Source organism: Siniperca chuatsi, linkage group LG23, assembly GCF_020085105.1.
Source record: "Siniperca chuatsi isolate FFG_IHB_CAS linkage group LG23, ASM2008510v1, whole genome shotgun sequence".
NCBI lineage: Eukaryota > Metazoa > Chordata > Actinopteri > Centrarchiformes > Sinipercidae > Siniperca > Siniperca chuatsi.
This window is the reverse complement of record NC_058064.1, coordinates 3,477,543-3,492,357: the sequence shown is the minus strand read 5'-3', so window position 1 is coordinate 3,492,357 and position 14,815 is coordinate 3,477,543. Positions and strand designations below refer to the sequence as shown.

The 14,815-nt window shown below is 38.1% G+C and overlaps 2 protein-coding genes across 2 annotated transcripts; both read right to left on the bottom strand.

Moving 5' to 3' along the window:
- Positions 1-100: 100 nt before the first annotated feature.
- Positions 101-6,868, bottom strand: echdc3 (enoyl CoA hydratase domain containing 3). Its single transcript, XM_044185879.1, has 6 exons — positions 6,677-6,868; positions 5,545-5,666; positions 5,340-5,437; positions 4,622-4,822; positions 3,057-3,235; positions 101-2,424 (listed from the first exon to the last, which is right to left on the bottom strand). Exons 1-6 carry the CDS (start codon positions 6,811-6,813, stop codon positions 2,271-2,273), a joined length of 891 nt encoding a protein of 296 aa, XP_044041814.1. The 5' UTR covers positions 6,814-6,868; the 3' UTR covers positions 101-2,270.
- Positions 6,869-7,548: 680 nt separating this feature from the next.
- kcnj8 (potassium inwardly rectifying channel subfamily J member 8) lies at positions 7,549-14,503 on the bottom strand. Its single transcript, XM_044186107.1, has 6 exons — positions 13,238-14,503; positions 11,552-11,700; positions 11,162-11,322; positions 10,576-10,715; positions 9,251-9,467; positions 7,549-8,289 (listed from the first exon to the last, which is right to left on the bottom strand). Exons 1-6 carry the CDS (start codon positions 13,582-13,584, stop codon positions 8,038-8,040), a joined length of 1,266 nt encoding a protein of 421 aa, XP_044042042.1. The 5' UTR covers positions 13,585-14,503; the 3' UTR covers positions 7,549-8,037.
- Positions 14,504-14,815: the final 312 nt, after the last annotated feature.

Sequence of the window (14,815 nt, the reverse complement as noted above, 5' to 3'; positions counted from 1 at the left end):
CAAATAGTTTGTTTTGTTCAACCAAATGCCCAAAAAGAGAAAGAAAATATAAAAGATAATCAATTTACAATCAAGCACCAGAGTCATCAGAGCACCAGAGTTAAATAAATGCCAATTTATTTTCTGTCAATCAATTAACTGACTAATCATTTCACCTCTAGTGTTAAATATTACCATCAGTAATCAATAGACCACCCCAAAAAACAACAACCAATTTTCAACCCAATATAACCATGAGTATTCATATTCATTAACATGGACGCTCAAATTATTGACAGACAATGATTAATTTGCAGCCATATCTTAAAACCACTTAGTCATTTTTCCCAGTAAAACAAGACTTGTCAGACAAGAAAGTCTGATGTATTATATCTGATATATTTGATTTCAAAGTGATATTTAGATTAGCTACTGGCTTTCATCTAAATCAATCAATCAATCAATCAATTTTAATGGGATTAAATTAGAATCTAGAGCTGAAATAATTGGTGGATTAATCAATTAGTTGATTAACCGAAAAATACTATTTGTTTAAATATTTTTAAAAGCAAAAATAACAAATATTTCCTAGTTGCAGCTTCTCAATTGTGAGGGTTTTCAGCTTTGCTAAGTCTTATGTGATAGTAAATTGATAATTTGGGGGGTTTGGACTAATGCTTGGACAAAAAAAGCTATTTGAAGAGATCAAATTTGGCTTTAGGAAACTGTAATGTGTAATTTTGTCACTTTATAATAGACCAAATGATTAATCCAAAAAAAATAAATCAATAGACTAATTAATAATGAAAATAATAGACTGTAGCAGGGCTGCAACTAACTTGATTACAAAATATAACTAAAAATGAAAACATGCATATGGGCTAGGCTTTCATTATCATGAAATTAGCTTATCTGCTAACATTACATAACATTATTTTACAATCAATAACGTTACCAAAGCACGTATATAAACCCCAAGGATGCAGCCAGGAGCAATATAAAGAAAATTTAGCAACCAAAGACATCAATCATCCACTACCAGAGAAGAGATTATAAATATAAAAAAAAAAGATATTATAAAGAGAAGAGTAGCAACAATTATGATAACAGATTAAGTGTAACTGTTACTGTATGCAAGCAACAAGCCACCAACAACAAAAGCAACAGCAGCAGAAGCCTACTGACATGTGACGAGAAAAAAACATAATGCAGGACTGAGGCAAGACATTAAACATGGATGCACAAGAAGCAGATACTTAGCTTGGATCCCCGGTCGGCAGTATGGCAAGTTGAAAACCGGTGAAACGCGCTTAAATTGCCGCGGTCCGACAGCACAGACAGGAAAACTCGCCATAAAATGGTGTTTGGGCTAACGGCTAACGGCTAACTTTATCGTGACAAACGGTCGAACACGCGCTAGCTTCTCATTTTTTCTGAAATAAAAATCACTGGCGATCTCTTATAAACCCAGCAGGTCTTGAAACAACACTTTCCGATGTTGTGGAAGTATTTAGGGAGGCCTCACTCACTCCAAAGTCTAGCTGGTATAAAAGTTATTAGTCCGAAAAAAAATAATTTAACTCGCTTTACCATTAAAACAAAGATGGCGGCCGGATGTGACATATCTCCTCGCTATATAAATATAAGATAAAACCGGATAAAACCTAAATGCGTTATTAAATATGAAAATTTAAAATAACAGAAAATAACAATAATATAGACAAATGTACATGATTATAAAATAATTTAAAAAAAATATTTTGTTATGGCCCATGTTTACCTATGACTATGTACTTGTCAGCTAGTAGCCAATCAGCTAATATAAGGGCTAACAAAAAAAACAAAAATGCTCATTTTCTTGTACTTTGTGGTAAGTTTTTTATTGTGAATTTAATTTATTTTTTAGCCTCAATTGAAAGTATTTTTAGGCATTAAAAAAATTCACAAAGTTTTATTTTAACATCCTCAATGTTCTGAGGATATCTTGAGTCCTCTGGGTGGTAACAGTGTATTCTTCTCATCTTCTCATCTCCACCCTGCAGCTTTTAAAGCACACAATGGTTCAGCTACTTGTCTTTAGTCTCAGCAAAAAGGAGGAAATCCATAAGTCAACAATTTAGACTTCAATCATTGTGATCTTGCAAATTACACATTTTACTAGTAGCCCATACATTGGCTTGGGACTGGTGCTAGTTATTCCACATCAGTGACTGAAAACCATGCGTACCAGTCAGGATAATCACTAGTTCACTGCAGTTATCTTGTGTGATAAAGGCCTATCCAACAGTCCGTCAATCATGGGCTTTTTCTGCTTTATGGCTCCACACTGGCTTGCGTTTCTCTATGAAGGCCTGGATCCCCTCCTGTCCGTCTCTTAGAGCCAGGTTGTCAACCATCACCTTGGAGGCGGTGGCATACGCTGCATCTCGACCTTGAGCCATTTGTCTTTGGAGGAAACAAAGGAGGGGAGGACGCAACATGTGAAGGGAAATGTATATGTATTAATCACAATGTTTCAAATGTTTTCACGTTAGGAATCCTGATTATTATGGAAAATGTATAGTTTTTTGACAATGTTATATTTGTCAGTGCCCCATATTGACATTCAGTTGTTGATTGAGTAATGCATTTGACAATGGTAACACAATATTTGCCTTACAACATTCTCTAATTATTCCAGCTAACTAAAGATGCAAAGTGCAGCATTTTTAAACATCAGCTTATCAATTTTGATTTCTCCCATCGTCTTTCTACTGCTTCCACTATCTGCCACCAAACTGTTTTTGGTGCGGTCATAAAAGCTCTGAAAGCTTTAGCTCCATTTATGTAGCACGTGGATGCTACTAGAGGCTCCCAATCTTTCCACTGATAGAACATTTGTTTGAAAAAACGATGTGACTAATAAATGAGGATAATGTTTTACTGATGGTAAGATGCTACATACTGATTATCCGGTTTCAACCTTATTTTTGGGGGACCCCGCTTGAAGCATCTTAAGCGCCCATGGACTTTAAAAAACAGTGATAACCACAGGGAAAAGGTGAAAAGGGGTCTGTCTGTACTCCGAAAACTCTCACCTTTGGAAAGTGGCCTTGCCGAGAGCCACAACAGGTCGGCTAGCCTGACACACCCGCTGGGCGATGGCTAATGTCTCCTCCTCCAGTCGTTCTTCTGGCACCACCTTACTGACCAGACCGTGTAGCAAAGCATCATGGGCGGAGATGGGAGTTCCTGTGAACAGCATCTCCATGGCAACCTGGGAAAATAGGAGCATGCAAAGGTGTATATCAATTAGGACTTGATACTGGATTTTTGTAGGCTGTAGCCAATATCAATAATAGTAAAAAAAAAAAAGTGATAACAAAACCACAAAAAAGTGCTGTATAAATAAAGTTAATTAATATTATTTGTAATAAGGCAATGTCGCCTGATAAAATCAAGACTATTTCTCCTATTTCTAAATAATTAATAATCAAGTGTCATTTTCTTGACTATTACTGAAGTAGCCTAAATATCACCCTGATATGGATAATGGATATAATACAGTTTGACAGATTACACAATTATTGTAGAGCTGATCACATACTACTGTATTGGAAGACCATAACATGAACTGATTCTGATGTTAAATTCATGATCAGATTCAACAATATAATTATCACAACAGGTATTATCGTAATATACACGTTTTATTATTATATATATATAATATTAACATAATATATATATATATATATATATATATATATATATATATATATATATTTATATATATATATTTATATATATATATATATTTATATATATATATATATATATATATATAAATATATATATATATATAATATTAATATATGTATATATATATATAATATTAATATATATATATAATATATGTATATATATATATTATTAATATATATATAATATATGTATATATATATATATATATATATATATATATATATATATATATATATATATAAATAATATTATTATACATTATCAACAGAGTTTTAGTGTTCAGTTTTTGATCCTGACAAGAATAAAATATTCAAAGTTTTTATTGCGTGAAAATATAAAACGGAAATGTTGGAGAAATTTGGGGTCCTCTGAGTAGTTATATGGGTGTAATATAATTTATGACACTTTGACTATATGGTAAGCATGGTTTCACAAAGGAGGCCTCAGGCCCTGTGATTATGTTGTTTTGGGTCATGGGGCACTAGATGTTCCTACCATAAGACAGAAGTGTCCCAGAAGTCTCTGTTCTTCTTATACTGATAACTTGGGACGGAGACAGTCTCTTTCTTTGTCTCATCTTTCTACTGATTTATGATACATGATGTAACCTGTAAACCACCACCCACCGTTCTGCTATAAGAAGTGTACCTTTTTAGGATGTAAACTAAGTATTGTGTTGGCTCCATGTGTACATGCTGCCCCAACACTTCTCTGTCAACAGATCTGTGTTTGTAATAAATCCATATATTCATGTAAGCACTACTGAGGCTCTTTGAGTTATTCGTTTATTGAGGACCATCTCTTCAGTACAAGTTTTTCTTCAACAGTAAAGAAATCAAACATACCTAAAGTAGACAAGTGCCTTTCTAATGAAGTCCTCACAGCGTTCAGCGCTTACCTTCCTCGGCACAGCTCTGCCGATGGCCACCGCCGGCGTCGAGCAGAATAGACCCACGTTGACGCCAGGAGTTGCGAAGGTGGACTTCTCCGTCGCCACGGCAACGTCACAGCTGGCAACGAGCTGGCAACCAGCCGCCGTGGCAACACCGTTCACCATGGCGATCACTGGAACAGGTATGTCTTGGATGAGAGTCATTACCTGAAGCACAGGAGCCAGTGAGTGATTTAAGCTAGCCTAGTGAATAGCCACCAACATGTCCAGTTTGATCAGCTATAAAATATAAAATTAGAATAAACAAATAAAGTGGAAGAAAATGGCAATTCTGTCACATTAACAGGCTAGGATTTAGCCCATTTAAAGCCAGCACCATTTGTTTTGTATTGAAGCTCATTGCAACTGATGATTGGTCGAATATTGGTCAAACGATGAATGACACTTTATAACTGTTTAAGTCATTTATGTATCCAGTGAAAATTAACAAACATTTCTTGGTTCCAGCTTCTTAAATGTGAGGATTTACTTGTTGATTTTACTTTTTCTCTGTTCCATGTCATTTTAATCTGAAGATGTCACCTTTGACTTTGAAATATGTAATCAAACTGCATCACATCAGAGGTGAACAACACTCAGTAGAGCAGATCAGATTTTTTATAAATAGTAAACAAGAGGCTGATTTTGTGATGACATGATATGACGAACAAACAAAGAAACTAACCTCTGCACAGGTGAGAAACACCTTTGTGTGATATTCTCTGCCCTGAGCTGACGTCAGCTCCTTCAGGTCGTGTCCAGAGGAAAACACTGGACCTTTGGCTGACACACACACACACACACACACACACACACACACACACACACAAGGTTAGAACAGTAGCTTTCTCTCTCTATCACACACACACACACACTCAATAAATACCTACCTGATATGATAATAACTCTGAGATCATCACTGTCGACATCAGTTAGGATGTTTTGTCTGAGGGATTCCAGCATGGACAAAGACAGAGCATTCCTCTTCTTGGGGTTGTTCAATATTATTCTCCTGGTTATAAAAGAAGAAGAAGAAATTAAAATTTTACAGTGGCGTTTTGTGTATTTGAGCACAAGTTTCACTACAGCTTGTTACAGAAACTATTAAACTGATTTTGTAGTTCAGGGATCTGGTTTATCCTCTTTCATGCAGCCAAAGAGGCACCAAACTTTGCTGCGTTTCCTTATAAAGACGAAAACAACAGATTTGTGATTCTGTAATATCGTATCATTATGACACTGTACACAAGTGTATGAGATAAAACAAATAAGAATGAACTGCAGTTCAGTCACTTTAAACTCTACTAAAGCATCAGATACTACAGACACTAATAAATCCCTACCGTAGGAATATTATAATCATACCAGGTTTAGTCAAAAGATTTAACACAACGTTAAAACTTGTATCACCTGTTTTACCAGAGAGATTATTTCCACTTCCTTGTATGTAACATTCATTTAATCCAAAATCCATTTAAAAATGTAGTCATTTAAAGTAGTAATTTCCTTTAGTCATTTATAAACAGCCCAAAAAAGTGCAATATTATATATATGACATATGGTGGAGTTTAAGTGTAAAGAAGCCGAAAGTACCTCAAAATTGAAGTACAGTACTTGAGTAAATTACTTACTTAATTTCTTTCCACCATTGTATTATTTATGTCTTTCTATAGATTAAAGTACTCAATAGTATGTGAAGTAATTTATCAGTGGCACCACCAGACCATGAGAGAGAAACTCTTCAGTACTTCAACTTAAGCATTTCTTATGCAGAACTTTTAATGGATATGCAGTATTTTCTCATTGTTGTGGTGGTGCAGCTTATTACAAAAATATGCTTTTCACAGAATATGTATGCCGAATTTACCCTAAGACCTTGGCATGTGCAGTGAAGTACTGAATGTACCACTGTAACACGCTGTTGTCGTTAAAGTCTATATTCTCTCCATAAATATACTGTATCTACCTGAGAGCACCTGCGAATAACAGTTCCAGGACGACGGACACATTTTGTTACTGCACCTTATTCCGTTGTTCTGTTGTCTCACTGTCGGCGGCTCCGGTTCAGTCTGACAGTAAAAACGAGTCCCTGTCAGGAGTGTTGCTGTCCTGCTGAGCTGAAACACGCCGACAGCTCTGCACAGTAAACTACGAGCCATGTTTACCTTCGCCGCGTCCCCTTCCCACTCTCACTTCCGGGTGCGACGACGTCAACGACACGTAGTGCAACGTCAGAATAAACCGAGCCAATATCACAAAACGCAAAGGAGTCAGAAATTCAAGCATTTCTATTTTTTTTTTTTAGAAATTGGGTTATTGGAAAAAATTCAATGTACAATTTAAAAATATACTTCTAACTTTGTTGGTGAAAAAATATTTGTTATTAAGGACCAAATGAAGCCTTAATTTCAAATTAATATTTTCAAAGTGAGTATTTAATAGTTCTTACTATGAGGGGTTGCAGGGCTTTGGATTATAAGTCTGATGTATGTTAATACATTTTCTATCCTTCATATCTTTTATCTTTACATATTCTGGTGCAGGTGCTAGAATACCAAATCTCTTTGAGAAACCAGTGCATGTAAGCAAGTGACCTTCTTTATTAATAATAATAAATCTCTTCACTTTTCATATCACTGTGCTCTATTCAACACACCACCTTTTACAATGTATACTCTGCAGATTCCTTTGCATAGCATTTCTCTGAATGCATTTTTATACATATAGCTCCATCAATTAAAAACAAAAATTATGTGCTGTAGATCTGTTGATTTACACAGAATTCTTTTTTAGACATTTTCTAGATATGTAATGATGCATTTGTTTGGTTGTATTAACTACTAAATGAACTAACTCACCGGGATCATTTGAGCACTTAAGATACTGAAACCATATTCAGATGAAGTGAGTGCATTTATTCTCAAACAACACAAACTACAAAATAAAGTGAAAAATACACATGTACAGTACAGTGATTGGTTGCTACTAGTAACCACTACTAGTAGTTAAACTGTGACTTTAATCAATAAGAAAATATATCTCCCCCAAAACGGTAAAATAGGCATAAAGGCCCCAGTGTTTGTAATTATTGCTTTAATGATAATGAAGAGAAGAAATGTTTTGCTTTTGGTTTGTGGCAGCTCTGTCAGTGCGGAGAAATGTTTTCTGGACAGGTTTAACAGCTAATTCTAAAATAAGAACTAGATTACTCCAAGCACACAAACATGGAGTAACATGAGCAGTGTAAAGTGTTAGGAGACAAGTCTAGACAAGGCCGGGAACAGAAAAAGAACGGGTCCCATCAGAGCAGGAGATACACCATCACCCACAATCCTCCTTCCCACCAGGAGGAGCAGGGCAGCCAGCAGGAGGCAGGCCTCATGTCAGGTGACGGCGTTCAGGGCCTGGCCTCCTTCGGTCGGGGTGAAGAACTGGACTTTAGGCGGTACGAGCCCAGAGTTGTTCCTGCGCAGGTTTCCGCTGCTTGCTGCGCTTTTACGCATGGAGTTGTTGCGTCGCATGGAGTTACGCTTCCTCAGCGAGTTCTGGTGGGACAGCTCGCTCTTCTGGAGAGTCTGGATTAAGATGGACGGCTTCTCGTCCAGTTCTCTGGCGCTGCAGGGCGGCGTCGTTACCTTCAAGAGCGACAACAGAACATTACGTGCAATAAATATGTAGTTTTTCTGCCCCTTAGCAACTTATGACCACATGTCAGCAGGAGGTTCAGGTTGAGCAATAATCCGCATCACGTTTGGCTTTTAAAAATGACTTTCCAGCTTTCTTTCTTGCTTTCTTCTTTTTTGTAACAGAAATGTACAATCATTGAGTATTATAAATTACCCTTACCCTTCAGTGCGTTGAGCTAAATGCTAATGTCAGCATGCTAACATGTTGATGTTTAGCAGGTATAATGTGTAACACCTGTAGCAGGTGTAATATTTATATTCACCATCTTAATTTAGAGTGTTAGCATGCTAACATTTGCTAATTAGAGCCTAAGCCGAGAGCCACGCCGCTAGCATGGCTACAAATTCAAGTAAGGGAAAAGCAAAAGAAAACTAAAGAAATATAACAATAAAATGAGAAACAGAAAGGGGTTTAAAGAGTTAAAACAATCAAATTAAAGCTTACAGTAAATGGGTAAATTGGGAATTGAAGATAGGAAATATAAAACTCTTGATAATATTTAACATTTAAAAGACTTAAAGCTGGAGTGCAGGACTTTTGCATATAAATTAACGTCCGTTACATTCAAGCCCTTGTTGCCAAACGAGTTCACACAATGCTGATTCAGCCTATTTGGCAGAATACCAGGGGACCAGGATTTGTTGGGTCTCTTTTTTATAATTGAATTCTAGTTCCTCCTATTGCTTCTGTTTTGATGGAAAGGTAAATAAAATGGAGGATGTACAATACAATGATTAGTAAGTAAGTGATTATCATACGGATACAGGTAACAGTCACCAATAGAAAGAAGCATCAATTTTTCAAAATATTGCGATGGCTTGATAATGTTAGTAGGCAAAGTAAGTATTTAAAAAAACAAAAGCATCAGTATTTTTAGGAAGACTTTGTTCTAATATTTGAAACTCTTACCTTGACTGTGTTACCAAACTTGGAGTAGTCCACCGAGTACACGCCCTCCTCCTCCGTTACTATGGGAACGAAGCGGTGACCCCACTGGATCTCCTCGGAGATGTAGGAGGTCCGGGCCTGTGTGGTGATCCCCGTCGTCTCCACAACCCCCTCCAAGATGACGATCACCTCCAGGTCGCTGCACTGCAGCTCCATGGCCGACAGGTCGTACAGCGGGCTGACAGCAGAAACATTTATTATTTATTTTTGTGCTTTTTTGTACTGGGTACCTTTGGGGTACAATACTGAGAAACAAAACAGTTACCTTACTGTACCCCCCCCACAATTTTGGTAACATATTATAACTGCACATAATTACTTAATCAGTTGTTAACACCATTTCCCCCAAACTCCAGTGCTGTTCCCTGTAAATAAACAGTATTTACAAAAATACTTCAAGTGTAATTTATTCATCTTTTCCTCCAAAATGCCCAGTTGTTACTCCCTTGTTCCCCATAGTCTTGTTTTTAAGTCATTTATTGGTACCTGATTCATACACCGAAATTACACATACATGTAAATCTTGGGCTGTATTATAAAGTGTTACCGCAACATCCATCCTTGCTTTCTCAGCTGCTGCTGCACTTTCTCCTTCTACGTCTTCTTCTGTTTCTGTAGCTGTGTCCCAGTTTTGTTGTTGGATTTGTTGGGTCTAAATAATATTATAAAGAGTACAATCTAGACCTGCTCCATAGGAAAAGTGCAATGAGACAACTTCTGTTATGAATTGGCGCTATATAAATGAAACTGGATTGAATTGAATTGAAAATTTCATACTATATATTAATTTTCAGCAGATTTTGAGTATGTTAGTGTTCAAACTGGGTAAATAGTCAACAGCACACTCAAATATAAAGTGTTTTTTTGCATGCATAATAACTGTCGGAGTATAGTTAACACACAAACATAGTACGTAGAATTAGTTTGTTGTGTGGATTTGAAAGTTTTGTCTTTAGTCCTGTAACTTTGTGTTTGACCAGCAGATGGAGGTAGTGAGAATACTTTTCAGAGGCCCAAAGAGGCCAAATGTTTGAGTATGAGAACGCAAAGATTAGAGACGAATCTGAAAAAGGAAATATAATTTTGGGTGGTTTAAATGTATCTTATTCTTAAGGGTCACAGGGGTGCCGGAGGGTTAGGGTTGGCATACACTGGGTGAGAAGCAGGATATCTCCAGTTTGGAGAAATCGGGAGCAGACAGAACATGTAAACTCTTCACCGTTTAACTCGGTTTAGTCTGGATTAACTATATCCACATCACCACAGCAGGTCCTGCGTCTTTGTACCTGTTTTTGTCGATGATGTGGCAGATGATGAGCGGGGCGAGGAGGAACAGGCTGTTGCTGGCCACAGCGCTCTCCGTCTGGACGTCGATTTGATGGATGGGGATCACCTCCCCCTCTGGTGTGGTTGTCTTCCTCACCACCTGCAGATGATGTAAAGTCCTAATTAATAATCAGTTAATTTAAATCTTATTTGTGCACCTTAGGTTCCCTTTTTGAAGAGATGGCTTAACTTCTTTGGAGTTTACAGAAGAACTCATTGCAAACATAAAGGATTGTGGGAGATCGAAGTTTGCAGCTAAGGTGTGTTCAGACCTTTGTTTTACAGACAAAAATGAACTTTGCACTTAAAAAGGTTCCTTCTCTTTTGGAAATAATCTACAAAATGCATGGATTTTACATACAAAGAGAAAATCTAAAGACTACTATGCAAAAAAATTAAATCTTTTTCATCGAGAAGAAATACCAAAATATCCAACAATATAAATACTATGCTGTTCAATGAACAGCAGATATGTGGACATTTGCTACTTTCCTCTGTGAAACTACAGTGCAGCAGTTAAAAAGAGAGAATAAACGAGACAAACACCTGTAACCTGGCGGTCGCTCCTATGATCATGCTCTTCCTCAGATCCCCGATACGAATCATGAAACACAGGCGGTTGTTTCTGACAGCGATCACAGCGTGACGGCTGAAGATCAGAGTCTCTGCTCGACGGTTTGACTGAGCCGTCTTCATGAAGATACAACCTGAGAAAAAAGACACTAAATATCAGCAATCTATCCTTGCCATGTGGATTTATGTATGCTTTGTTGATATGTCAGTCATGTGTTGGTTGTCTAAGTTATTAGTTTTGGTCTCTTGGGCAGGAGGAGCAGTTTCAGCCCGACCTTCGTGTCATCTGAACGAAACACCTTTGAGGGCCGCGTCTTTTTGAGCATGTGGCCCCTGAGCGGGGAAACAGTTTCGAAGTCTCACCCAGCATGACGGCATTGATGATGAGTCCCACTATGTTCTGCATGATGAGGACGGTGATTGCAGTCGGACACTGCTCTGTTATCATACGTCCTCCGAAGCCGATGGTCACCTGAACCTCGATGGAGAACAGGAAGGCTGACGTGAACGATCTGAGGAGAGAGATTAAGAGAGTTCTTCAGTCGTGGCTTGTTGAACTTGAAATTTAGAGGACTAAAATTGGATTTTTTTTAAACCAGGATCCTTAAAGTTTCATGTACACACTTATCAAAACAGTTTCATTCTGCCAAGTCACTCCTCAGTGTCTTGGGGTCCACTGAGATTTTGGCAGATATGTTGGGTATATTTTTAGAAAAGAAAAATATCTCCACCTGCAGCTCTGAATTTTTCGGATGTTTAGTGAATTCATTTTAAATCAGTCTGGCCCTTTTTCTCAAGGACATTCGCTCCCATTTAAGGCAAGAAGTATTCAGATCCAAGTACCAATACAACAATGTAAGAATACTCCATTACATGAAAAAGTCCTGCATTCAAAATCCCACACAAGTAAAAGTACAAAAGTATCATGAGCTAAATGTCCTACTAAAAGTAAAATTACTCGTTCTGCAGAAAAATGTCCCCTGTGACTGAATAATCATTAATACTGATGCTTCAATGTTAGAGCAGCATTTTACTGTTGCAGCTGCTCGGGGTGGAGCTGGTTTTAACTGCTTTGTATACAGTTAGCTAGGTTAGTCCAGTGGTTCCCAACCTAGGGGTCGGGCCCTTGTGACTCACAAGATAAATCTGAGGGGTCGTGAGATGATTAATGGGAGAGGAAAGAAGAAGAAACAAAGTTCTGATAAAGAAATCTGTTTTCTCTAATCTTTGGGGGGTTTTTAGAGGGGAAATGAGTCTTTGGTAAAACTGCTAACAACTCAGAGACATCTGAAACATGACGAGGGGCTCCAATCAGACGCTGATTTTATATAAGAAGTCACAAGGCAAAAAGGCTGGGAACCACAGGTTTAAGCTTCAACAAAAACTATAGCTGTTAAATAAATGTAGTGGAGTAAAAAGTGCAGTATTTCTCTCTGAAATGTAATGAAGGAGAAGTATAAAGTTCTACTACTACTGAGGTACAAGTACCTCAAAATTGTACTTACATAATGTAGTTGAGTAAATGTATTTAGTTACTTTCCACCACGGTTGAGGAGTGGAAAACGAAGAAAGGTAACCTGAAGGAGAGGTGGCTGACAACAAATGGAAGGGAGAGATAGAGGAAGGAAGGAAGGAAGAAAGGAAGGGAGGAAGGAAGGAAGGAAGGAAGGAAGGAAGGAAAGGGAAAAGTGTGGTGAGCTGCAGTAAGAGGGAGGTGCCAAACTCTCCCTCCCCCTCCTACAAGCTTTACTTTATTTCCCCTGAACTAATGAGAGCAAAAGCTCCCTAACTTCTTGTCATAATTAATATCTTTCTGTCCCTTTCCTCCTCTTCCACTATCGAATTTAAAAATGGAGAAAGAGGAAGAGGAAGAGAAGATGAAGAGGAGGGTGGGAAGTGGGATGTTTGGATCAAGTAAGGATGGATGGGAAGAATTTTAGTGACCGCAAAAAAACATGCTTCGAGTCTCAACAAACACACTTGAACAATCTAAACTGCACTTTTAATTTTCACTTTTATAACATTCACACTGGTCTGTGTCTTTCTTACTTGACATCGGTGACGCAGTGGGTCCCGTTCTGCCGCTCCGGGTCCAGGTCTCCGTGCGCAAACGCCACCAGCCACCAGCTCATGGCGAACAGAAGCCAACTGCTCACAAACGTCGTGGTGAAGATGACCAGCGTGAAGCGCCATTTAAGGTCGACCAGCGTGGTGAAGACGTCCTGCAGGAATCTGCCCTGCTCGCGGATGTTCTTGTGCGCCAAGTTGCACGAGCCGTTTTTGGCGATGAAGCGCGCTTTGTTCACGCGGTCCCTGAACACCGGCTTGCGGGGCATCCGGGAGGCGAGCCCCGGCACACTGAATTCCTCCGGGATTATGCTTTTTCTCGCCAACATCTTCTGCTGCTGCTCTTGGTGGTCACGAAAAAGCGCCAAAGCTTCGTTTTAGTCCGCCTTCAGTGCGTCTTTACGCGCGGAGCAAACATGTCCACCTGCAGGAAAACGCTCACAGACGCACAAACTCTTTTCCTTCTGTCGACATTTGGAGATGTTTGGAGCGACCGCTGCGCGCCGCCTCTGCTCAGCTCCTCTGAGGGCTGGGACGGTCTCCACTCTCCTGTTGACGTAGTCCAACTTCCAGAGTCCAGACCCGCTCAGACCAGGGCGCCGCTGCCTCCAAGGACTGTTCAGGGAACGTCGGAAAACACAAGTCAAACGAACCACAAGTCAAAACTTAAAAATCTTTGAAATAACGTTTTCATGTCTCAACCAATCCGCATCCGCTTAAAGTCTTGTTTGAAATGAAGTGTCCTGAGTTCAATCATTGGTTAAACCCCTTAATTATGAATGTAAGATGATCACATTCACTTCTTTTAGACTTTGAATGACTCATTTCATACACATTTCCACATTAATCTTACTCACTAACTTCAAATGGGTTTTAAGGTGTAAAACTTAAAAGAGCCCTGTTCTCTGTTTCAGCCATTAGGTCACATTGGGTTTCTGGCATGGCTTGTTATTTGGTATATTTTAGTTTAACAGGCTATTTTTTCTATTTATTTTAGCATTCAGGGTGGAAAATGGATGTTCATAGTTTTAATTTCAAAGTCTTTATATCCTTACTTAATTAATGGTCCCATAAAGGAGCAAATGGACCTACAACACGTTTTTATGGCCAATGAAATATGAATTAATTAAAATTTTTAATTCGCAGCTAGTGATATAGGACAGACAGACTTTAAATATGATTTTAAGTCTGTTCTTCCTCTAAGTGTCTGACAGTTAATGCAGAAAGGGACTTCAACCATTTATAAATTAGACAAGATAAGCTATAGAAATAGTCTCTAGGCAAGCTAAACATTAGCGCAATAGTGGTGTAAAACAAATACATCACTATTTTATACATGTATAAATGTAGAATGAATTGTTAGGTAAAATAAGACCCTCAATTTTACTTGTTTATGCTGCTGACTGTTTTGCATCAGAATAATTGTTGACTTGCAGTTCTACTGTTACTAGAAAAATAAACCACATCTTTGAAAAGTTAACAACACAATTTCATTTGTTTATGATGCAATGTTTATTAAATAGCCTAAAGAATGTGATTTTTTGACACATTTCTTGGTAT